Raw genomic sequence first — 26,889 nt, forward strand, 5'->3', positions numbered from 1 at the left:
AGAGGAAGTAATCCCATGTTGGGGCGTCCCTATCCAAATCGATTCCGACCAGGGAACCCATTTTACCAGACAAATAATGAAGGAGGTGTGTGCTGTGTTGGGTATTAGACAGAAGTTTCATATCCCCTACTACCCGCAAAGCCCTGGGATGGTAGAACATATGAACAGGACACTTAAAACAGCCCTAGCAAAGGCCATCCAAGAGACAGGACAAGCTTGGGCGGATTTACTACCCACAATCTTAATGAGACAAAGGGCAATTCTTAACCAAGTGACAGGATTAACTCCATATGAGTTGATGACAGGCACTGGAAGGAATCATAACTAGGGGATCCGATGTAGGACCCCTGAGGGATCGGATTAGAAAGTACGTCTTGGAACTGAGTAAGCAACTTAAGGAATTGAGGAAGGAAGTGAGGGAACGGCAAGCAGGCAGGGATGAACAGAAGGTATTGGAGGACCAGGGGGAGGTCCCGCAGGTAGGTGTGAAGGTAATGGTAAAATGTCTGCTAGGATGAACGGGGTTTGTTCCCCGTTGGTCTGGCCAATTTGAAGTCCTAATTAGCGGAGATACGTGTGCCTGCATAGATATGGGTGGGGTTGGCCAATGGAAACATTGGTCTCAGCTCAAAGAATATGAATCCAATGACCCCAGCACAAGTGAAAAAAACAAATAACCCTGCCTTCATACACGTTCAAGGAAACTGAAGGCGGACGTATCAGCAGAAAACGCCGGAAGAAATAAAGACGATCCAAGATGAATGTGTTACGCGATATTATGTACAGTTTGCTTTTTTTGTGTAATTGTAATATGTAGCCTAGGGAGGACTCAGGCCAGAGTACCCCCACGGACCAAGAAAGAGTTGTATGTGAACACCTTTTTGTACATGTCATACACCTATGCCAAGAAAGCTAATGTTGTCAACTGTTGGGTCTGTGCCCATGTCCCCACACACTCAGAGGAAGGAAACCCCTACAATTTAGATAACAACGATTCCTATCTACCACCGTTCCTGAGAACAAGGTGTAAGAAGGGACATGGAGGGAGGCTATGTCTCACAAGGCAGGGACGACCGGAAGATCCTATTGTGGGATACAATAACTGCACATATAGTCTTACCTTACCTGCCGATGGGGGTAGGGTGACACTCCCGTCATTAAACAGAAACGGTGACTTTTCGGTCCAATGGGACCCCCCAGTGATAAATAAGTATACGCTCTACAACGGGACTCATTTTGTGTGCGGTCAAAGGGCCTACCCCTGGTTGCCCCGGGAATGGACGGGTTCTTGTTATCTGGCTTATATCGTACCCTATATCTATCACCTGGGTTCTCTGAAGGACCTCCACCGGAGAGCCAGATGAGCCATCACGGAGACTGAAAGATTCTGGGCCATTGCGTTTCCCTGGTATGGAGCGGGTAAATTGGCAAGGGAATCCATTAACATGGCTTCCGTCCTAGAACAGGTGGCCAACGATACAGCTGAAGCCCTAGTTAAGGTTAATGCAGAGATGGTAGCCCTCCGCACAGTAGCTCTGCAAAATCAGATGGCCCTTGACTATGTGTTGGAAGAAAAAGGGGAAATCTGTGCCCTCATCGGGGCCGAATGTTGTACATATATCCCGGATATCTCGGAAGAAATTACCAATTTGGCAGAGCATATCCAAGAAGAGGTTAAAAAGCTTAAGCAACCACCAGCCCCCACGTTGTGGGACTGGTTCTCAGGGTGGTTAGGATCTATGGGAACGTCACTAATCCAAGGTCTGGTTACCTTTGTGGTGGTGGTAATAATGCTGTATTGCCTATGTATGTTACTTAAATGTTGTATAAGCAAAGCACTGTCATCTTTACCATCGAGCAGACCTGTAACCGAACCGCCCCCAAACTACGAGAACCTAGCGGTGTCTCAGAAGGCGTACACACGCTCAAAACACCTATATGATGAGGTTTTACCAGCAGCAGAATGAGGTGCAACAGGAGATGGAAACCTGGACCCCGGAGTGGAGATACCGGGGCTCAGGAACCAGCAGATCACATCATCAATTTCTGCATGAAGGCCGGGTATACGTTGGCCTAGAATTTTGTATATGAAAAATTTTGGCCAAATGAGGGGTTGAAGGGTTAATAGCGTTAGTGCGAAATTGCTGTGCTTTAGAAAATGTACTATATGACAGAATGAGATAAGCAATTGCGAAAAGGTCACAAGACGCTGGGCAAGAAAGAAACCAATCACACCAGACGCTGGCTGAAGATAAGGAAGTAAGCCGGCCAAAGACGAAAAAAACTTGTTGTGTAGACGCTTTTTGCAATGCCAGATGTAGAAGCAGTGACATGTGACATTTGCGGTTTACGACTTTAAATACTCATTTTTTGTAAACACAAATTGAGTTGTTGCCTGGTTAAGGGACCTACATACAACTCCCCTGGTATCTTGTATTAATAAACTGTGTGCGTTTTCAACTCTCTAACGTAGTCTCGGAGTAGATTTATTTCTACCTCGGGGTTTTCACCCAACAGCTAGGCATCACTGTTCTCTCTCAGACCAACATCCCCAGCATCGAGGCTGTTGTGTATGGAAAAAGAGTTAGACTGAACAGGGTGAGCTGAAATTAAAATGTGACTGTAGTCTTTTATTGTAGGTCTCTAGAGTGCCTCTCCAACCTGTGAAGCCTCCTCAAATACCTGTGCTCCCAAGGGATTGGCACTCCAGGGGATGAGCCCTCCGGTGGCTGTACAGAGTAACTACAAGTACACATATATAACAACACTCCCCCCAACCCCGCCCCTCCCCTCCCCGCCCCAAAATCAATAGTGGAACTATTTACAATGTGTTGATCTAGGGCCCTTCATGCCCTGGTTGATCATCTCGGTGTGAAAGCTGGTAATGTTGAATCATTTGTTGGGCCCTCGCTGGGCTGCTATGCAGCTGGCCTTGCTGGGCTGCTTGGTGTGTTGAGCCCTGCTGGGCTGCTGTGGATGATGGGTTCTGCTTTGTGGTCAACCGTGGTGCTGGTTGCCACTGGTGTGTATGTTGGGGGATCAAAAAAGATAGGGTCCAAGGTGGGTTGCTCAGGATAGTCCGTGAATCTGAGTTTGATCTGGTCCAAGTGTTTCCGGTGAATGAGTCCATTTGAAAGTTTGACCCGAAACACCTTGCTCCCCTCTCTGGCCACGACAGTGCCGGGAAGCCACTTGGGACCTTGTCCATAATTTAATACAAATACAGGATCATTGATTTCAATCTCGCGTGACACATTTGCGTTATCATGGTATGCACTTTGTTGAAGCCGCCAGCTCTCTACCTGTTCATATAGATCAGGGTGAACTAATGAGAGCCTTGTCTTAAGTGCTCTTTTCATGAGCAGTTCATTAGGTGGGATCCCAGTGAGCAAGTGGGGTCTCGTGTGGTAGCTAAGCAAGACTGCAGTGAGCCTTCAGTTGCCCTCTTCAAGCCTTGCTTGATGGTTTGCACTGCTCTCTCTGCCTGACCATTGGACGCTGGTTTAAACGGGGCAGATATGACATGTTTGGTCCCGTTGCGGGTCATGAATTCTTTGAACTCAGCACTGGTAAAACATGGTCCATTGTCATTCACCAGGACATCGGGTAGGCCGTGTGTGGCAAACATGGCCCGCAGGCTTTCAGTAGTGGCAGCGGACATGCTAGCCGACAATATCTCACATTTAATCCACTTGGAGTACGCGTCTGCAACCACAAGGAACATTTTACCCAAGAACAAGCCTGCATAGTCGATGTGTGCCCTAGACCACGGTTTGGAGGGCCAAGACCATAAACTTAGCGGTGCCTCCCTGGGTACATTGCTTAACTGTGAGCATGTATTACATCTGTGAACGCAGGACTCTAAGTCCGCATCGATATCGGACCACCACACGTGGGATCTGGCTGTCGCTTTCATCATTACGATGCCTGGGTGGGTACTGTGGAGGTCACTGATGAAGGTATCTCTGCCTTTCTTTGGGACCACTACTTGGTTGCCCCACAGAAGGCAGTCTGCCTGTATAGACATTTCATCTTTGCACTGCTGGAGCGGCTTTATCTCTTCCTGCATTTCCACTAGGACACTGGACCAGCTCCCATGAAGCACACAGCTTTTGACTAGAGACAATAAGGAGTCCTGACTAGTCCAGGTTTTGATCTGGTGGGCAGTGACGGGTGATTGCTCACTCTCAAATGCTTCCATAACCATGGCTAGATCTGCGGGCTGTACCATTTCCACCCCCATGGTGGGCAATGGCAGCCTACTGAGAGCATCGGCGCAGTTTTCTGTGCCTGGCCTGTGGCGGATGGCATAGTTGTATGCGGACGACGTGAGCGACCATCTCTGGATGTGGGCCGATGCGTTGGTATTTATCCCTTTACTCTCGGAGAACAGGGCTATAAGTGGCTTACGGTCAGTTTCCAATTCGAATTTTAGCCCAAACAGGTATTGATGCATTTTCTTTACCCCATAACGCTTCTTTCTCAATCATGCTGTAGGCTCTCTCAGCCTTAGACAGACTCCTGGATGCATAAGCAACTGGTTGCAGTTTCCTGAAATCATTAGCTTGTTGCAATACACACCCGACGCCATATGACGACGCATCACATGCTAGTACCAAACGCTTACATGGATCATACAACACAAGCAATTTGTTTGAGCATAACAATATTCTCACTGTTACAAAGGTATTTTCTTGGCTTTTGCCCCAAATCCATTCGTCCCCTTTTCATAGTAAGACATACAGTGGTTCTAACAGTGTGCTGAGACCCAGTAAGAAGTTACCAAAGTAGCTCAGGAGTCCCAGAAATGACTGCAGCTCTGTCACATTCTGTGGCCTCGGTGTGTTCTCGATTGCATCCGTCTTCGCATTGGTGGGCCTGGTGCTGTCCACCGCAATTCTCCTTCCCAGAAACTCCACTTCAGGTGCATGGAAAATGCATTTCGAGCATTTTAACCTGAGCCCCATGTGGTTGAGTCGACTAAGAACCTCCTCCAGGTTCTGCAGATGCCCGACTGTTTTCCGACCTGTGACCAAAATGTCGTCCTGGAAGACCACGGTGTGCGGGACCGACTTCAGTAAGCTTTCCATGTTTCTCTGGAATATTGCCGCCGCTGATCGGATTCCAAACGAGCATCTGTTCTAAACAAAAATACCTTTGTGCGTGTTGATGCATGTGAGGGCCTTCGATGATTGCTCCAGTACCTGCATCATGTCGGCTGAAGTCAGATCCAGCTTCGTGAAGGTCTTTCCTCCCACCAGCGTAGCAAAGAGGTCGTCGGCCTTTGGTAGTGGGTATTGATCCTGCAGGGAGAAACGATTGATAGTTACTATGTAATCACCACAGATTCTGACGGTGCCGTCTCCCTTGAGGACTGGGACGATAGGACTGGCCCACGCGTTGAACTCGATCGGTGAAATGATGCCCTCTCTTTGCAGTCAGTCTAGCTCAATCTCTACTCTTTCTCTCATCATGTACGGTACTGCTCCCGCCTTGTGATGGACGGGTCGTGCCCCCGGAATTAGGTGGATCTGCACTTTTGCTCCTTGGAATTTCTCGATGCCTGGTTCGAACAGCGAAGGAAATTTGTTTAAGACCTGGACATACGAAGTGTCGTCAGCGAGCGATAGCGCTCGGACGTCGTCCAACTTCCTGTGTATCTTTCCCAGCCAGTTCCTGCCGAACAGCGTGGGACCATCGCCGGTACCGCCCAGAGTGATAGCTTGTGCACCGCTCCATCGTAAGAGACCTTTACGGTAGCACTGCCGATTACAGGAATTAGTTCTTTCGTGTAAGTTCTTAGTTTCGTGCGAACTGGAGTTAAGACCGGCCTTGAGGCACCACAACCTTTCAAAAGTCTTTTTGCCCATGATGGACTGGCTCACGCCCATGTCCAGCTCCATTGACACCGGGAGTCCATTTAGTTCAACATTCAGCAATATCGGGGGACAATTCGTGGTGAATGTGTGCATCCCATGTACCTCTGCCTCCTCGATCTGAGGCTCTGGTTATCGTGATCCTCTGTGGATCTGTCCTCCTCTGCAACATGGTGGTTTGCAGATTTAACAGGCTTTGCAACTCACCTGCACACTTGTTGGAGGTGTCCCATTGTTCCATAGTCCTTGCAAACGTACTCTTTGAATCGGCATGAATGGAAACGATGATCAACCCCTCAGCACCAACAAGGTGTTAATGGCCTTGCATTCATCACCCATGATGGTGGACTCTGAGACATCTGCGGATGTGTAGCTGCAGGTATGTGTGACCTGCCCTGTACGTTACGATTCAAAAACAACATCGCTTTGTTCACAGTACTTGTAGCAGCACTTGTGTGCTGAGAGATTTGCTTCGTATTGTCACTGGGCTATCACTATGGCCTTACTCAAGGTTGGGGTTTCTACAGTCAAAGGTTTGCGAAGTATGGTTTCGTGGCCAATGCCAAGTATGAAAAAGTCTCCGAGCATGTGCTCCAAATGTCCTTCAAATTCGCAATGTCCTGCAAGGCGTCTTAGCTCGGCGACATAACTTCCTGGCCTTCAGACCTTTTGTAGGTGTAGAACCGGTACCTCTCCATTAGAACGCTTTCCTTCGAGTTCAAATGCTCTCGGACCAATGTGCACAAATCGGTATATGATTTCTCAGTGGGTTTCGCTGGAGTGAGCAGATTCTTCATGAGGCCATACGTTGGTGCCCCACAGACGGTGAGGAGGATCTCCCTTCATTTGACAGCGCTCTCTTCCCCATTTATCTCGTTGGCTACGAAGTATTGGTCGAGTCGCTCCATAAAAGTTTCCCAATCATCTCCCTCCGAGAACTTCTCCAGGATGCCCACTGTTCTCTGCATCTTTGGTTCGCTATCTGTATCTCGTCGCCAGTTGTTGTGTATGGAGAAAGAGTCAGACTGAACACTGAGAGCTCAAAGTAAAGTATGACTTTAGTCTTTTATTGCAGGTCTCCAGAGTGTCTCTCCAACCTGTGAAGCCTCGGGATTATGGGATCCCTTGGGACTCCAGGGGACGAGCCCTCTGGTGGCTGTACAGAGTAAATACAAGTATACATATATAACAGAGGCATTGATCACGCTCAACCAGCTCCAATGGACAGGCCACATTGTCCGCATGCCTGATACAAGACTACCAAACCAAGCATATACTCTGAGCTCCGCCATGGCAAGCGAGACCCAAGAGGGCAGAGAAAATGCTTCAAAAACACCCTCAAAGCTTGAAAAAATGTAACAGCCCCACCAACTCTTGGGAATCTCTAGCCCAAGACCGCTCAAAATGGAAGAGAAGCATCCAAGAAGGTACCGAACACTTCGAGTCTCTTTGTCGGGTGCACGCAGAAGCCAAGTACAAACAGCGGAAGGAGCATATGACAAACCAAGTACCCCACCCATCCGTCCATTCAAACACCACCTGCGTCCCACCTGTGACAGAATCTGTAAATCCCGCATCAGACTCATCAGTCACCTTAAACTCGTGATAGTGTGGAAGCAAGTCATCCTTGATTCCAGGGGACTGCTTAAGAAGAAGAAGCATCTCAATGTGCCACATGCATGCATCTTCAGCTTGAAGTTAGGACCTTCACCCTCTGCCTTTTCTAAAATGCAGTTGTGTTCACTTAACTTACCAAGTGTTGGTGATTACATTATATTTACTTCAAAATTCTCCATCTCCAAAAGTAAAGTTCAATTTAAAATGAGACACACTGTCCAAGAGTGGCAACAAGACAGCTAAAGTTAGGTTAGGGGCACATCAGAAAGCCAGTCCAGCAGCAGGCGAGGCTGTAGCATGGCACGTCCAAACATTAGTTGACAAGATTTAGCAGGGAGGAGGCTGCAGAAAACAATGGTGCATTAAGTTAATGACAAATTAGCAACTGGAAGGAAAGTAGTTTGGAGTAATTATATCATAAATTATATCGATAAGGGTATCTTTGGGAGCATGAGCTGCCTGTGAGCAGCTAAAGATGTCCTCGTCAATATAATTTACTAAAAATGAAACCAGGTAGACCTTTACGAATCTCAGTTCGTCACTACTCCTCAGGCAGGTTCTTTTCAATTTATCGCACCTCCTGCTTTCTATCGCCAAACTACTTTCCATCCAGTTGCTAATTTTCCATTAATTTAATGCATCATTATTTTCTTCAGACTACTCCCTGCTAAACCTTGTTAAGTACCTTCTGCAAGTGGAAGTATATTATTTTCACTGGATATTTCCATTCTCCAATTTAATCACCTGCTCAAAGAATCTTAATAATTTTGTAAAGCATAATCTTTTAACATTAAACCCTGTTGACTGCCCCTACCTTCCAAGTTCTTAAAATGCCCAGTTTGATTTCCTCCACACTTAAGGGGAGAAATTGGGGTCACAAAAGGAATGCAAGTAGCTTTCCGCCAGGCACGGCACCGCTAACGACTCCCGCTAAATTCCACGGGAGTTTTAGCGGCGGCGGTAACCAGTAGCGCCCTGCTCCGTGCTCAGTGCCCTGTTTTCGCCCCCGAACAAAAATTGGCCTGGTTGAGTGCCGGGCTGGTGGCAAGGCACCCCGCTCCCCTGTGGTCCAGTTAGGGCCCCATAGAGTTGACACCTTGGGCCCTCCCATTAAATGAAGGGGAGAACCCCTGCTACATGGTAGCGCTATGCGCCCCGCTCCCGACTGCCCCGTTAGCACCCCACAGGGGAAGTGGATCGCGTTGTTTTGTGCTCCAGTTCCTCTCAGGGATGGTAACCCCAATTTCGAGAGTGGGGTGGGACTTCCGCACCTGACGCAAAAAGTCCCGCCCTGCGGATGTTACTTGCCCCAAACGGGGCACAATGGAACTTCTCGGCCTTAATGTTAGACAAAGATCCATAATTCTCTAATTCATAGCTTTCTTTTATTGAATCATTCAATTACAACAGTCACCAGAGACTTATGGAGCTCCTGATATTAGCCTGAGATTCTCCTAGCTCCTTGGAAGATATCAGGATTTATCTCATATGATCCAGCCATACTGCAGATGACACGTGTGCAACTTAATATATATGAAAAAAGAGAAAGCAAGCCAGTTATTTGTTTGTTTATGAATTCCAAGATAATCAGGGAAGGTTGTTGTGAAAATAAGAACCCCGATATTAATATAAAGCAGTTTCCAAGCAGTGGAGTGGAACTGCGTGAGGGAAACCAGGAAGTCAACTCAGCGGATCAGAATTTGCAATTGCAATTAAATTAACTTCCGCGTTTCGCATCTCCAAGCTGCGCAGCGGAGGTGATGCATGACCGCATGACACGATCTCAGCTGCATTTAAACAGACACTGCACAAATGGAAATTGGTGGTATTCAAAATGAATGCTGGACATACAGAAAATGCAGGACCCAGATTTAATTACTGCTGGAATCACTGCTGGGGGCAGTCATGAGGTGGAGCGACATACTTTTCTCGAGCATTGAGAGCAAGAAACCTGCTTTTCTCACCTAGAAGGCATAGTTGGAAGTAGCTGAGGAGATGAACGGCAGGAGCGTTATGTCCAGGTCTTGGTGCAATATAGGAAGTGATTAATGACCTAACCAGGTCAGGAAAAGTCATTTGCTGATTCAACTACAACTTGCGCTTTAAGCCCTCGCTCCCATCCCCTTTCACTGTCTTGCTAATTGTTCTCCATCACATCACTCCTCACACCCACTCAACTTTCAGGAGTACCCAGCCTTCACTTTCTATGCACTTCATCACCTCCCCATTTATCCATCCACCATTGACACTCGCTCCAATCCTGATTCAATGTGATGTAAGTGTCTCAGTCAACCTCACCGAATCCACTGCAAATTCCTCACCTTCATTCACTCACAGGTATGTGTTGTCTCTCCTTGTAGGAGAAGAGAGTGCAAATTGCAAGGGAGAGGGTCAGGACTGGAGGTGGCCCGCCACAAATAGTCCACCTCTCTGAAACAGAGGAGGCGGCCCTGGAAATGTCGCATCTGCATCCCTCTCAGAGATGGAGAGGCAGGGAGCTCACAGATAGCTGGTGACAGTAGTACAAATATCTCTGACACACACATGCTGACTTTATTTCATCAATAACTGAACAATGAGAAGACTGAGTATGGTGATTGTCAAAATTGTGACTTTGCCTCGACTAATTCCCTTTCTTTTGTCTTCCAGAGCCTTTACATGTACAGCAAATTGCTAGATTTTTGTATTCAGTTTCATAACTTGCTATGGTAGGATATAAACTCACAACCTCTGGGTTGCTACTCCAGTATCATAGCCACTACACTGTGGCACCTGGCCTTCTGCTTCCTTTTCCACCACTTCCTCCATTTCTTGATGTGCCATTTTTTATGGTGGAAGAGGACTGGGGTTGGGGTCTGTGCTCCTCTGCAGCTTCACCTGCTGGTGGACCTGAATAAAGAACAGGCATCATGCTGATACAGAAGATTGAACGATCTGGCAGGGGAAACTGCAATTCAGGATGTAAGGAAAGGAGCTTTTAGCAAGAAAGGAGGCGCAGAGAAATCTTATTGGTGCATTTTGGGCAACCATTAGAAGCTTTCAAGATAATGCAAGACAGAAATGAGAGGAAGTGGTGGAAAAGGAAGCATTCATATTTAATCTATTATATTAATGCAAGGATTCATTAGGGCACCCACCTTGGCACACTTGCTGAGATCATTACATTTTTTGCAGCACTGCAGTCAAGTCCAAGGAATAATGATGTTTGCTTTTACATGGGTCGGCATCTTCTGCCTAACATACGACGACCGTCGGCGGGAAAGAGATTCTCCCTCCTCATCCATGCTTACTCTAATCACATTTCTACAGCCATTTTCTACACTACTGCTCTCGTGACTGCTGGTTGACATGGCTGCAGAGTGACATCATTCTTATTCAGCTTTACCCACTCTTGCAACAGCAGCCCTTTAAACTGCTGCAAACCTTTAAGACCTGCAACTTGACCACTAATGAGCAATTTGCCAATCAGAAGTACATTCCCGCCTATTGCTTGCCCACAATATGTATAATCTGGCTGAACTTGGGCAGGGTCAGCAGTCATCAACTCAGGCAAGTGCTCATCTTACTACACCTGCCTCCTGCTACTTCCACCATGAGACTAAATTCAGTCCCACTGCCTTTAAGGAGAGAAATAGAAAAAGGTACTCTCTTCAACAACAACTTGCATTTATATAGCGCCTTTAATGTAGACAAATGTCCCAAGGCGTTTCACAGAAATGTAAAATTAATAACTAATACGCTTTATTTCAATGTATTTACTTTACTGTTAAGTTAAATTTTCCTGCTGGTACAATCAATTTTTCAAGTTTCAGTTGACAAATATACAGCTTTACAGGTCGTCATTTTCATTTTAACCCATGTTATGTAATTACCGCAGATCTATTATATTAAATACTCATATGCAGTCCTCTCAATCCATCAACAGTAATACTCGTATTAAAAATCATACTCACTGACATTACCACTATAATTTCTTTATAGTCTCCTGGAGAAGCAAGAACCTCTGGATAAAGAAACACCAGTTCTCTGTAAGAATAAAAAGGGGCTTACTTCCCTGGGTATCTTGTCATTGTTTTTGAGAAAATGGCTATTTAAAAAGAATGCACATTAGTTATCCAATTAGGTCTGTAGAAGTAGCACTCTTAAATTTCACAACCCTACAGTTCAATTGTTATAGTAAAAGATCACTGCAGACTACATTTTATAAAACAGCAAATAGTAAGGAAATAACATTGATAGTGATCCACAGAGAGGAAATCGGCTTGAAAGGATTTGTGTGTGACATTCCCACATGGACTGGGGTAGCAAAGTAGTGCAAATCTTTACAACATTCATAAGCTGCTGTTACATTTTAAAAGTGCAGTTGATGCACACATCATGCATTCTCCCGTCATTCGCGGAATCGGGAAATATAAATGTCCTGACTTGGGTTGTTCCAACAGCAGCGGAGACCTACTTCCTTCTGGACTTTGTGATCTATTGTCAGAATAGCCAGTTCCTCTGACCAATATCTGATGGAGAATATGCCAGGTGTGAATGTAGATGCAACAGTGGCTGTGGGGCGGGGGGCGGCAGGGAGGAGAGAGAGAAGTGTCACTCTCCCAAAATCAGAACTACAAAATTAAAAGCGCCTAGGGAAAATTTTACAAGAGTGTTAAGACTATAACTGAGTTACTGTTACACTGCAAAATAGCAAATTTTCTTGGTGGCATTTTGCACCACCATGTGTTCAAACAGATCACTTCAGTGAAATACTACTTTGCATTCTTCTTTGGCCATGGTTTCATTGTTTTCAATACACTTCCATTTGCTTCTGATTGCCTCAGTATGGCAGAGTCATTCAATGAGAACCTACGCCGTGTTTTTAATCTTCTACCAAATACCATTGTAAAACATTGTGAGCTGGATTTTCAGTCTTCTGCTGCCCCTGTAAGCGTCCCAGAGAGGCAGCAACGGCGGCGGTAAGTACTTACAGGCGGGCGGCCAGCTTCCAGCAGCCTGCTGCGACATTCGGTGCTGGTTCCGGAAATGGCGAGCCAGTGTGCATTGCCCCTGGTTGCGACACCGACTCGATATTTGGATCACGCCCGACCCATAGCGCTGGGAACACCTGTGGAGGCTGGCGGTCCGAGTTGTAGCAACCGCAGTGAGGTAAGTAATGTCGGCCTCAGGTAAGTGTGATTGTTTTTTATTTTTATTTTTTTGCGATTTATGTTGTAGTGGCGTGAGTTATGTATTGGGAATGTTTTGCGTTTTTTTTCCCCCCGAGGGCTCTCCTAGAGCGCTCCCAGGCCAGTTGTTTAGCTCGGGATTTTCCCTTGATCAACCAGCCTAGCGCCCTAAAAGAGGTGTGCAATGCCTCCCTTAGCACCCTGCCCCACACTCAGGGCCCAGCTGATGAATTTTGTAGCGGCAGACACAAACCATTTGCCAGCGCAAAATTTACCGCTCCACCCGGGACAACACCACAACAGAGGCATGACCAAATTTCTCCCTCTGTATCTCTGATCAGGATTAATTTTTTTCTACTTTTCCTCAAGATCTGTAACATACTGATGGCTCAATCAAACTGTGGGGCCAATAATGTGGTCCTGGCATAGCAGTGACGATCAATACTGATCAGATACTGCATATGCAATAATGGACAGTCAGTTTAGCTAAATATTTTTGTGGCACTCCCAGAAAGGAATGCATCACAAGTGAAAGTGCCTTTTTGGTAGGGAACTGGAATGTTGGGGACCTGCAAGCCAATGAAGGGCCGCTGGCTGCCGTTAATGTGCCAGCATTTTTGCAGCAGAAAAGGCAGTAGTAACTTCAGTCCCCTTGCAGTATTTGACCATTGCATGACTTTAAAAACTGGAGCAGCAAATAGAGATAGTCCCTCTGCAATGGGCCTCCTCTTCAGAGCTAACTGTGTGGGCGCTCAAATAAAACTGCAGTCATAATTATTCTTATGTACAGTTTATATATCGGCTCAAAGCAGATATTATTAAGAGTAGACTTGAAGACTTCCACACCCTGATAATGATGTGCATTTGCAAAATGGGTGTTGGCCATTGCTTTTTTGGGCTCTGTGTGACTGGCATCAGTGCAATATGATCTTTACCTTAAAAAGGTGATCTTGCACCACTAGCATGGTGCATTGGCCACAGTATAATGTCCAGCAGTACAAAGCTGTCTTTCTAAACTATGTTTCCTGAGCGTCTTGAAGTTTCCAACTGTGGCAAAGAGCTGACTACCTTATCAACTCTTTATTCTAGAATGCAATTTCTTTTGAAAACATTTACCATGTATTCATCAAGAATAGTGTTGGGCAATGGAACACTTCACATTTTGGCCATCCGCTGAGAGCAACAAGCACTCCCAGATCAGGAAGCGCAAGCTTAAAAATCAAACATCAATGTAAAACTGCCATTGGTCCCTGCCAGTCTCAGAAAAAGCATTAGCTAACTTGTGGCATCTCTGCAGCACATTATCAATTAGCCTCAAATTAATGGCATTTTTGAGCTGTGAGCTCATTCCTATTAGAGACTAGATCGAGGCTGTCCAAACTATTAATTTAGGGCCAGTATAGTCAGAAAAGACCATCTTCCAAACAATTTGCTCTGGATTTGAACCCAGGTCGCAGAGGTCAAATGCACTAATCCAATACATTGATACTTTTTTGTGAAGTTGGAAATTCCACCTACAACCAATATACATAGTTCCACACAGGCATGCAGAGCTCCACAAGTACATGTGTATGGGGACTTCTCTCATGGCTCAGCTGCTTAGACATACGGTGCCCAAGTTTCGAGCCGCGCCTAGAACGGCGCAGTCCCGACCTGGACGCCCGTTTTTCGCGCCACAAAGTGCGCCAAAAAAAACCCTCCGTATTCTCCACCTCCCTGCAGGTCCTCTGGCCCTTGGCGCAGCGCAGCAGGAGCTGTAGGGGGCGGAGCCAGGTCCCTGCACTGAAAACAGTGCCGGGACCTATGCACATGTGCATTACAGTGGGCACGCAAGTGCAGTAGCTCCAGGCGCCCAAAACCGTGTGGGAGGGGCCCGAAGCACGCAGCCCCTAGCCCTGGCTGAATGGCCTCACTGGGGCTGCGTGAATAAGGCTCCTCCCACGGCCAGCTCCTGCTTCCTCCCGACCCGACTCGACTCCCGCTTCCCGCCTCCGGACCGGACCCGACATTCGCCCCCCGCCCCCCACCCGGACCGGACCCGACACTCGCTCGCCCCCCTCCCTCCCCCCGCTCCCGGACTGGACCCGACACCCGCTCCCCCCGCCCCCCGCCCCCGGACTGGACCCGACACCCGCTCCCCCCGCCCCCGGACCGGACACCCACTCCCTCCCCCCCCTACCTCCGGACCGGACCAACACCCACTCCCCCCCTGCCCCGCCCCCGGACTGGATACGACCTGACCTCCCTCCCCTCGACCTGACCTCCCTCTCCCTGACCTGACCTCCCTCTCCCTCCCTCCCTTCCCCCCCTCCCCCTGACCTGAACCGAACCGACCTCCCTCCCACCACCCCCCCACCCCCCCCAACCCGACCCAATGCCACCTACCTGTAAATCTGGTGCTGGGGACGGGCCCTGCCCGAAGTCAAGGGCCCGGCCCGTTCAGCCTCCCTCCCCCTTCTCTCCCACCACCCCCCCCAATCTCCTTCCCCCCCCAATCTCCTTCCCCCCCCAATCTCCTCCCCCCACATCTCCTTCCCCCACCCCAATCTCCTTCTCCCCCATCTCCTTCCCTCCCCCAAGACCTTTCCCCCATCTCCTTTCCCACCCCATCTCCTTTCTCCCCCCTTCTCCCCTTTATCCCCCATCCCTCCCCCTTCTCCCCATCCCTCCCCCTTCTCCACCCCTCCCCCTTCTCCCCCATCCCTCCCCCTTCCCTCCCTCTGCTCCCCCCCTCTCTCCCTCTACCCCCCCTCCTCCCCCTCCCCTCGCTGTCAGAAACACAGACACTGACAGACACACAGACAGACAGAGAGATAGAGACACTGACAGAGACACGCTGAGGGGGGCATCCCAGCACGCTGTTGGAGGGCTCCCGGTGCTGCAGTCGGTAAGTAGAAAATGTTTTATTTATTGATTTTTAAAAAAAATTATTTCTTATTAATTTTTTTTGATTGATTTATTGGTTGATTTATTGATGTATTTATCATTTATTATTTATGATGGCTCTTTATTTGTAAAACTGAAGTGTTTAATGTTTGTAAACTTCCCTTTAAACACCCCCCCCCCCACCATTCCCTACGCCTGATTTGTAACCTACGCCTGATTTTCTAAAGTGTAGACAAGGTTTTTTCGAGCATACAAAAATCTTCACTTACTCCATTCTAAGTTAGTTTGGAGTAAGTTTTCACTCACGAAACTTTGAAATCAGGCGTAAGTGGCCGGACACGCCCACTTTTGAAAAATAAATTCTGTTCCAAAGTGAAACTGTTCTAACTGACTAGAACTGGAGCAAACTAAATGACGAGAATTCCGATTTCTAAGATACTCTGTTCTACACCAGTTGCTCCTAAAAATCAGGAGCAAATCATGTGGAAACTTGGGGTCACAGATCCTACGATGAACCACCAGTCTGTGTTAAATTAATTGATATCAAGCAGGGCAGTAGCTAGGGCAGGAAAACTGGCAGCATTGATGCTCCCCAGATGGGGACAGCAAAAGCGGCCAAAGTGGAAGGAAACAATAAACTGTTGTCTGGGAAAAAGGTATATGGGTAAATTCATGATCTCCTACTTCCAGCGAAGAACTGTATTAGAAGGGAGTGTGGGATGGAGATAGGGCTACAACATTGTTGCACAGATTGGGGGTTAAATTGAATAACCCCCACAAACGTGTCTGCTCCCTGCTGTTTTAAATGATGGTTGCATGCAGCCAGCGTGACCCACGATGTTCATTGCACATGATGCACACATCAGCAGGGAGCCCAATATCGTGAATGGCTAGCGCTACTTAAAGGGAGCCTGCACCTTTTAAAGGCAAGGTGCATTGTGGCTGCCAAAAAGTGGTAGAAGTTTTTTGAAAAGTGAATCTGGGCTGTGATATTCTGAAGAATGGCTGAACAGATGAGAGAGCGAGAACCAAGGTATTCAGACACGGCACTAGAAGTCTTGGTGCAAGAAATGGAGAGAAGGAGAGACGTCATGCATCCACAGGTTGGGGGGGGGGGGGGGGACAGGAGGCCCTCCAGACATATGCTCAAGAGTTAGTGGGAAGAAGTAGCTGCAGAGGTCAATATCAGTTTTGGTCCAAGAACATGGATGCAGTGCAGGAAGCAGTTTAATGATCTTACACGAATTGTCAAAGTGAGCAAGTTCATCTTCAAATGGCATATCCTACCAACTACAGTACTAGCCTCATTCTCTGCTCAAATCATTTCCCCCAGCACCCATTTACCAACAATCTCTATTAATCAGTACACAACCCTTCAATTCATATGCTTCACCTCACCCTCATACACTTAGCACTGTTGCAAGCTTTGCACCCTCATCATAGGCAGTCTCTCGAATCGAGGATGACTTGCTTCCATGTCAAAAAGTTCACAGGTGTTTCAATGAAGGATCTAAAATTCCAGGTCCCGAACTAAATCTTGAAGGGTGGAAGATGCCTGTGCGTGGAATTTTTAACGTGTGGTGGCCATTGCACACCAGCCACCACACGGGCCTGACAGAGCTCGGTCTTGGTCCAGTGGCAAGGATTAACCAAGACAACTGGAGACCAGCTCTGCTGCACTGGCCTAGTGCGCACACATATTGCAGTTTGGGCTGGCCCATGCTGCCCCGGGGCCCTCGCCTCGCACCTCTCCTGGGCCCCGATCACATCGCTCTGCAATCACTCGCCGCTCCTGTGTCCCGACCTTGCTGCTCCTGCTATACCTGCCCACGCTTCAATCAGTGACCCTCTTCACTGCCGTTGCTCTCCTGCTCCAGCATGTGCTGCTCCCTGGAGTGGTATGTCACCACGCTGCTCCTTCCGCTCCCCGTCCTGCTCCGATGGTGCTCGCAGGCCAGGGGCCGCTCAGCCTGCTGGGCCAGGCTACCACGCTGCTCCTTCCGCTCCCCAGCCTGCTTCAACCCACAGCTCAGCCTGCTGGGCCAGGCCACCACGCTGCTCCTTCCGCTCCCCAGCCTGCTTCAACCCACAGCTCACAGCTCTGACACACTTCCCTCTTCCTTGCAGGAGAAGGTGGCGCATTAACAAGAGGCAGTAAGAAAGAACTGGAGGAGGACAAGTATGTCTGCATGTTTTAACCTCCATGGAGGAGACAGTGCTGGCCATTATGGGAAGAGGCATTACTGGGGCTGTGGCCACTGGTGGGACTGGAGGGATCAATGATGAGCATATCTGCATACCTAGTCCTCCTTCTCTCATTCCACAATCTCTTCTGACTCACAAGCAGCAGATGGTGTAAGCACTCATTTCTTACTTTCTCCTCTCCCCTTACCACAACCAACCATTGTCCTTTTGTCATCTCTGATACCCCAAAACTGGAACCTTCCCAGTTAGAGGAAGAGGAAGAAGACAATGAAGATGAAGAGACAACATCACTCGATCTTAAACTTGCAGCCACCAGCTCAGAGACTTACACTGATAGAGGACGATGCGAGGGCCAGTGAAGCAGGAAAGGTTAGGAATGTGGGACTGTTGGTGAATGGGGAGACATGGTTGAGGTTACTGGCATCACTTATGAATTATTTAATCACGTAGAATCTGGGCTGAAAGATGCTGTCTATGTTGTAGTCTCTCTTCCTTTTCCTGCTGCTCCACTTCCTGTTCCACTTCGTGCCCCTCCATTTTCTCCTCCTCCTCAGCTTCTCGCCTAACAGGTGGTGGCAAGAGCTTTTCCCTCATAATGTCGAAGTTCTGCAGCATGCCGCATACTATAAAAAGTCTTTTGACCTGCTCAGCTGAGTATTGCAGGGCTCCTCCAGAGCATCCCAGGCAGTGGAAGCGTTGAATGAAGATGCCAATGGTGAGCTCTATAATGTTCCTTGTCACAGCATTGTCGGCCTGTTATGCACATATATGTGGGTTCCGGACCAGAGTCATGAGCCATGTCATTAGTGGATAACCCTTGGCGCCCAGTAACCAGCCTTTGACCAGCCTTTGACTTGCTGTGCTGGGCCATCCATGTCTGGAAGCAACTGGTTTCAGCACAAGCTTTTAAATGAACAGGAAAGTACTTCAGCACCAGCCAGACCATTTCCTGTAGATTATTCAAACTTTAGCCAAGTATCGGAAAGCTCTAAGAACATGTGCAATTGCATCAGTCACCAGAAGAAATAATCCAGCAACTAACCTGTAAGTAGTTCATGATCCCTTTAAATAGCGCTGGTGGAGGGGCCTTCATTCAGTTTAATGTCGTGATCAGCTGTGCGAGGTTAAGACGGGGCTTTAGTTGGAGTGTGGAGTTGGAAAATAGCAGTGCTGGCATCAAATCAGTGTTGCACACTGATTCACATCATAATCTGTCTGCTTTGCATGCTGCCAGCAATCATTACATGTGCGTGCACAAACCTTTTTACCAAGTTGCTGTCCAGCACACATCCCATCAAAAGTATGCATATGCATCCCGGACTCTATTTTTGAGCGCAACACCTAAGAAATCTGCGCTGCATAACCCCATTTAGCTCTCATAGTTTATTGCAGAAGAATGCCAGAAATTACAAATTATATAACAAAATGCAACAAGTTACTTTAAAGGAAGAGCAATGGACACTGCAGGAAACAGGACAAGTTACAGACGGTAACCAAAGACACAGTCAAAAACATTGGGCCCAAGTTTCCACATGATTTGCGCCTGATTTTTAGGAGCAACTGGTGGAGAACGGACTATCTTAGAAATCGCAATTCTCCACATTTTTTTTTCTGCAGTTCTAGTCAGGTAGAACAGTTCTACTTTGGAACAGAATGTTTTCTTCAAAAGGGGGCGTGTCCGGCCACTGATGCCTGATTTCAAAGTTTCCACAGTGAAAACATACTCCAAACTAAGTTAGAATGGAGCAAGTGACGATTTTTGTAGAACTGAAAAAAACTGTTCTACACATTAAAAAATCAGGCGCAGGTTACAAATTAGGCGTCCAGAACGAGGTGGGGGGGGGAGGGGAAGTCATTAAATTCTACAATAAATCCTTATTTATACTTCTACAACTATTATACAAATAAATCCAACCTGAATAAACATTTATAAGCAAAGAAAAGATTAAATAAACCATCTTCCTACCTGTGTGAAAGTGCTTCAGGCACGTAGAATGCTGCAGTCAGCCTGAGGCGCCCGTTCTTCCCGCGGGGGGGCGGGGGGGAGGAGGAGGCGCCCGTTCTTTCCCGCGGGGGGGGAGGAGGCGCCCGTTCTTTCCCGCGGGGGGGGGGGGGGGGGGAGGGGAGAGGAGACGCCCGCTCTTTCCCGCTGGGGGGGGGGGGGCCCGTTCTTCCCGCGGGGGGGGAGGGAAGAGGAGGCGCCCGTTCTTCCCGCGGGGGGTGGGGGGGGGAAGGAGACAGTGAGAAGGCTGCAAGTGCTGATGTGCTGATGGCAATGTGCTTTTATTAAAAAAATGTTCAAAAATTAAACAGCTGCAAAGAACTACAAAAATGGCCGAGTGCCAATGTTTTTTTCACACTGAGCATGCGCGAATGCTCCAACGCGCACGCGCAGCGTTGCCGGCAGGAATAAAACTAATTTAAATAGTACCCGCCCCCTCCCACTTACAAAATCGGCGCGAGTGTAGGCTCCGCCCCTCTGGGCGCCGCGCCAGCAGACAAGGAGCTGCAGAACGCTCCAGAATCGCAATTTTTTTTTTAGGCGCCGTTTTAGGCGCGAAAAACGGGCGCCCAGCTCGGAGGGGCACCCGTTTTTTATCGTGTGGAAACTTGGGCCCATAGAGTTTTGAGGAAGTTTCTAAAGATGGAAAAGAGGTAGCAAGTTGAAGTGATTTAGAAAATAAAGAACCCCAGAGAAATGATGTAAACATGTGTCACCATAGTCATGGACGCAAGAACTGAATGCCAGAGGAGAGGTAAGTGTAGCTATCCTCGATATTAACGCAGAATTCGACCGAGTATGGCACCAAGGAAAACTAAAGTCAATGAGGTTCAAAGGGAAAACCCTCCAGTGGCTGGAGTCACACCTGACTCAATGGAAGACAGTTTTGATGAATAGTGGCCAATTATCACAGCGCCAGAACATCACTGCAGGAGTTAGTCAGGGAAGCATCCTCAGCCTAACATCTTTAGCTGCCTTATCAATTACCTTCCCTCTACCATGAGGTCAGGAGTGGGATGTTCACTGACAATTCTAGCATTGAGATTTACTTACAACTTCTCCAACAATGAAGCAATCCATGTCAGCCTACAGAAGAATCTGGATAACATCCAGACTTGGACTAACAAGTTGCAGACACCATTTGCACCACCTAATTGCTAGGTAATGACCATCTGGAACAAGGGATTATTCAACCATTTCCACTGGACTTTCAATGGCACCAACATTGTCGAATCCCACCATCAACTTCTTGAGGATCACTATTGAGCAGAAACTAAACTGGACCACTCATATCAACACTGTGATTGCAAGAGCACAGGCTGGGTGCTCTGCAACAGCTGCCTCAACGCATCATCTATAAGGCTCAAAGTTTGCATCTGATGGAATACTCACTACTTGCCTGGATGGGTGCGGCTTCAACAACACTCAAGAAGCTCGACACCATCCAAAGGACGAAGCACTTTGTTTTATTGGTGCCTCTGCCACAGACTCAATAGCCTTGAAATCCCGGCCTCCCCGGGTGCGTACGGAATGTGTACAGACCCGGGAAGGCATCGCTTGGACTGCCGCAGGACAAAAGCATCATGGCAACTCCCCGGGAATCTTGTGCACACCTGCATAAATATTTTCTTGTGGTTGCACAGCAGCTGAGCATTGATGGAGTGGAATCCCTTGCCGTTCACGAATACCCCTGGTTGACCTGGGGCTGCACTGATTGCCACGTGTGTACAGTCGATGACACCCTGCACCCGCGGGAAGCCAGCCAGAGACACACCCCCAAGTGCCTGCTCATTCTGACTGGCGTCATCACAGGTGAAGTTCACATTATTGCTGGTCCTGGCAAATAAACTATTAGTTACTTGTCTTATGCATCTGTGAGCCGCCGGCTGGGAGATCCTGGATATGTCTGCAACAGAGCCCTGGAAGGATTCAGAGGCTAAAAAGTTGAGGGCGGTGGTCACTTCGACAGACATTGGCGACGCATGGCCACCAGGTCCAGCAGAGAGTAGGTCTTCTTCTAGGAGGCTGCAGATGTCTCCCACCAGCAGACATGACAACCTGAGCCTCCGGAAGCACTGTTGTTCCAACAGGTCAAGGAAGCTCATCCTCTGCTTGTACACCGTTACATGGGTAGTGCCTCCTGTCAGCTCGAGCCCTCTGCTGTCCAGTTACAGGTCTGTCAACAGCAGGCTGCTGCTGCTGATGGTCATATTGCTCTTTGTCCAATATCCAATGGAGCCAAGAGCCACCCATCCTGATCTGATTCAGAAAAACTCCAAAGTGGCGATAGTAAACTCTCAGCAAAAGTACTGTGACTAAATCATTTCCCACTAGCAGGTAAGAACGCAGCTGAGTACCAAGTATTTTAATGTTTCTATTGGCGAGAAAGTAGGAATGGGGTACTGAAGTTGCATGTTCAGCCATGAACTCATTGAATGGCGGTGCAGGCTAGAAGGGCCGAATGGCCTACTCCTGCACCTATTTTCTATGTTTCTATGTTTCTATTTGCATAACTTTTAAGCAGCTCCATCAACTGGCTTCACTGGCGAAATTAAGGAAGCCCGGGAAACCCGTGGATGTGCCGTTAAGTTTAAGTCTGTTGAAATATCACTCCAATTGCATGATTAACATATGTTAGTAGTTAAGGCACCTCTCCCGAGCGGGCTACGCACAACTATCCTAACACACCCGAGTTAAAAGCAGAAGTCAGTGGGTTGAAGCTGGCTTCTGGACGGCTTGCATTTTTGCCATCTTTTTAACACCCCATTCGCACCTAAACCCACTGCTCCTCTATATTAAAATTACCACCCCTGTCCGCCCCCAGTTACACAAACATAGGAATGTACAGGACTGGAAAATAACATAAGAACATAAGAAATAGGAACAAGAGTAGACCATTCGGCCCCTCGAGCCTGCTCCGCCATTCAATAAGATCATTGCTGATCTTCTTACCTCAACTCCACTTTCCTGCCCAATCCCCATATCCCTTGATTTCCATTTACGAGCATTTAAGTAGCGATAGAAAAACATATTTTATCTTTACATTTTTTACATCTCCAAAGTAGTTTGCATTACCTGCATGTTATAATCTGTAAGCTTCTCACATCAGTATCATCACAGTTTAAAACAACTGTTATACCACACAATTTTCGAAGGTCAGGGAGACTAATGAAGAACAAAGACTGAAAACTAGAATTTTCTTTCATCTTGCCAGGTACTGAACTCTGAGCTGTCTCTGTGGAACAGAATTTTAAAAGATAATTATTAAAACTGCTGAATTACTGCATAACAACTTACATTTATATAGCACCTTTAATGTACAAAGCATCCCAAGGTACTTCAGAGGTATGGAGAAAATATATATTTGATTAAAATGAGAGACTAGAAGGGATAACCAAAGGTTTGGTTGAAGAGATGGACCTTAAGGAGGGACTCAAAGGGTGGGTGAAAGGTGAACGACTTGGGGCAAAGAGAAGCTGAAGCCAGATGAAGAGAGTTTGTAGAGCTGGAGGACATTAATAAGATAGGGACAGGGCAAGGAGAAATTTAAAGACAAGAACTGTAAATTTCAGGCATTATTGGACCAGGAGCCAACGTATGTCAGTGAGAAAGGGTGTAATGGTCGAGCAGGACTTGGTGCTTGATAGGATGTTTTGGATGAGCTGAAATTTGTGGAAGGAGGAAGATGGGAGCCAACAGAGACTATTGGAGTAGCCGAGACTGGAGGTGACAAAAGCATGAATGAAGCTTTTTAGCGACAGAGGGGCTGATGCAGTGTTGGAGGCAGACGATATTACAGAGGTGAAAATAGGCAGTCTAGTGATAGGGAGGATTGGGGACTGAAACTCGGCTTGAGGTCAAACAGGGCTTTCAGATTACAAGCAGTCTGGTGGAGCCTGAGAGTGATCAGCATAGTTGATGGAATCATTGTCAAGGGAGCAGAGTCTCTGGCAGATGAAACACAATAGGTTCAGTCTTATCAACGCTTAACTAGAAGACCTTACACTGAGGCGTACGAAAGCATGGGCCTTCCGCTAAATATCCGTAAGACAAAGGTCCTCCACCAGCCTGTCTTCGCCACACAGCACCGTCCCCAGTCATCAAGATCCACGGCATGGCCCTGGACAACGTGGACCATTTCCCATATCTCAGGAGTCTCTTATCAACATTGACAACGAGATTCAATGCCGCCTCCAGTGTGCCAGTGCGTCCTCCTGAGGAAAAGAGTGTTTGAAGACCAGGTCCTCAAATCTGCCACCAAGCTCATGGTCTACAGGACTGTAGTAATACCTGTCCTCCTGTATGGCTCAGATACATGGACCATGTACAGTAGACACCTCAAGTCGCTGGAGAAATACCACCAATGATGTCTCCGCAAGATCCTACAAATTCCCTCGGAGGACAGATGCACCAACATTAGCGTCCTCGACCAGGCCAATATCCCCAGCATTGAAGCACTGACCATACTTGATCAGCTCCGCTGGGCAGGCCACATTGTTCGCATGCCAGATACGAGACTCCCAAAGCAAGAGCTCTACTTAGAACTCCTGCCCAGCAAATGAGCCAAAGGTGAGCAGAGGAAACGTTACAAGGATATCCTCAAAGCCTTCCTGAAAAAGTGCGACATCCCCACTGACACCTGGCCAAAGACCGCCCTAAGTGGAGGAAGTGCATCCGGGAGGGCGCTGAGCACCTCGAGTCTCATCGCCGAGAGCATGCAGGAATCAAGCGCAGGCAGCGGAAAGAGCATGCGGCAAACCTGTCCCACCCACCCTTTCCCTCAAAGACTATCTGTCCCACCTGTGACAGGGATTGTAGTTCTCGTATTGGACTGTTCAGCCACCTAAGGACTTTAGAGTGGATGCAAGTCTTCCTCGATTCTGAGGGACTGCCTATGATGATGATGAGAAGACATTAGGCTCATTTAAAATTGGGTATCAGACAGTCATTTAAATGTATTTGTGATTTATCTCACTTTTTCCATTGTGGATATCACTCCTGGCATTGACAGCTCTGTTAAAACACATGAATTACAGCAAGGTTGTATTTATTTTCTCACATAGTACAAGCAACTACTGCAGAAAAATATACCAGAAAAACCCAACCACAAGGGAAATGTCTGATCATGATGATAGTTAATTAAAACTATTATAATTTGTCTTCAGATCTTTGCCTGTAATTGCAAAGCATTTCTGCTTTTCCGACTAAATTAAAATAAAAAGCTCCTTTAGTTGTGTGTGGGATGGTTAAATCCTCACAATCCCCACCTCCATACAGGGCCAGATCCACATTCCACTGAGTGAACTCTGCCCTCCAAGCACTGAGCCCTACAGAGAAGGTAGATCTTAGGATCAGGCTGTCTCTGCATTCAAATGTCTGCCAAGACTCACTATGAAGAAAGACAGGCAACCTGACTAGCATGTCTGGCGCTTCACTCCGAGATAAGGTTCCACACATACTAAACATCAGTCCAGAGAGTCCCCAACCCAGCTATTTAAATCACTACCTCAGCTCAACCAGAGATCTTACCTGAAGTCTGGATGTATTGCACATTTACACTTCCAGCCTGGCAAAACCCTTTACATTGCTTGGCCCCTGCCTGGCTGGAACTTTATTCATGAGAACTCACTCACGCCTCAACATAAGCATTGAGCACAAGTAACACCAAAAAGTGATTAGTGTAAATATTCAGAAAGTGGGGAGGAGGAAGCTCTTTCAGCATTTACAGCCATGCAGGTGACAAAGTGCTCGGTGAGTCTCATAAGAACATAAGAAATAGGAGCAGGAGTAGGCTATTTTGGTCCCTCGGGCCTGATCTGATAAAACATCAGTCTCGCAGACTCCCAGAGCACTTTGCAAACCATCTCTGAATAAGATGCTGGATTTGCTTCCCATGTGGCATCTATCCGAAGCAGCGTGGCCGTGTGCCAGCCTGCAAGGAGTCTCACTGCGGATTGGCATCGATGTGGAGCCGGAATAGCTTTGCACCAACACTGAAGCTGCCCTGTGAGTGCACCCTGAGACCTGATGCCCTTCCCCCGCCCTAACACCATCCACCACAGCCAAGAGGACTCCCTAACCACAAGCAGGCCCAATGGAACCAGCCTTAAAACACGGACATTAATGGAAAGATATGTGAGGTGGAAAGTATTTCACAATCCCGGTGGGTTTTTCCCTCTGCCTGCCCAAGCTGGGGCTGATTTTCCTCACGCACCCTTTCCACGGACGCACGCTGTCCCGAGTCCGCCAATGGTCTCCCGCGCGATTCCTCAGCCCAGCCGCACACAGAGCGCGTGCGTGGGACGCTGTCGCCGCCCCCTCCTCATGCCGAGCCGCACACAGGGCGCATGCGTCATTGACCCTGCGATGTAAATGACCTACACACCACTCCCTTCTAGCACCGCGACACACAGCACACATAGGAATGTTTCAAAGCCGCGCTGCACAATGGGCAATGGAGCTCTTCATGACAACTATCACAACCGCACAGCTGAACTGGGAGCGGGCGAGACTGTGAACCCACTTGTGAGAATTCCCCCTTTCGATTTGGTAGGCCCATGATCAATGGAAAGTGATGATAATCGCCTTAAAAATATTTATTTTTGTTTTTAAAAGAACCAAAGGCGACATAAGAATTAGGAGCAGGAGTAGGCCATTCGGCCCCTCGAGCCTGCTCCACCATTCAATGAGATCATGGCTGATCTACTTCAACTCCATTTTCCTGCACTGTCTCCTTATCCCCTGATTCCTTTAATGGGGCTGAAATTCTGGTCTGAGGCTTCCCGCGAGCAATTGCCTCCAAGCTGCAACATTTCTACGAATTTACCTGGTGGTCCAGGAGGAGCCTGCGATTCCGTTCGGGAGGCCTTCTCTTCCCACGCTGCGAAGCGCGCTCTCATCCTCCAGGTTCCCACGCAGAAGGTGCAGTCACGTGTGACTGCTCAGCCAATCAGTACTGTATTCTACAGCTTTCTCATTCATAGCAATGAGAACTCCGTATCTATGAATTCTTATTGCTATTATTGAGAAAAAAAAGCCAAAGACACTAAACACATGTAATGAAAAATAAAAACCACACCTCACATAATTAAAATTAATTGAAATTAAAGTTAATAATATCGTGGAGAAAATT

At 47.6% G+C, this 26,889-nt stretch overlaps 1 protein-coding gene across 1 annotated transcript in view; it reads right to left on the minus strand.

Annotated features, from left to right (window-relative positions):
• The window catches only part of c1h18orf63 (chromosome 1 C18orf63 homolog), a 102,420-nt gene extending 75,764 nt beyond the window's left edge, over positions 1-26,656 (minus strand). Inside the window, exons 1-3 of the mRNA XM_070879166.1 lie at positions 26,584-26,656; positions 22,833-22,992; positions 11,447-11,519 (exon numbers count right to left, since the gene is read on the minus strand). Of these exons, the coding sequence (XP_070735267.1) occupies positions 11,447-11,519; positions 22,833-22,992; positions 26,584-26,656 (306 nt within the window). The remainder of the gene's footprint in view (positions 1-11,446; positions 11,520-22,832; positions 22,993-26,583) is intronic.
• Between the last annotated feature and the right edge of the window lie 233 nt (positions 26,657-26,889).

This window comes from Pristiophorus japonicus, chromosome 1 (assembly GCF_044704955.1).
Source record: "Pristiophorus japonicus isolate sPriJap1 chromosome 1, sPriJap1.hap1, whole genome shotgun sequence".
Lineage (NCBI taxonomy): Eukaryota > Metazoa > Chordata > Chondrichthyes > Pristiophoridae > Pristiophorus > Pristiophorus japonicus.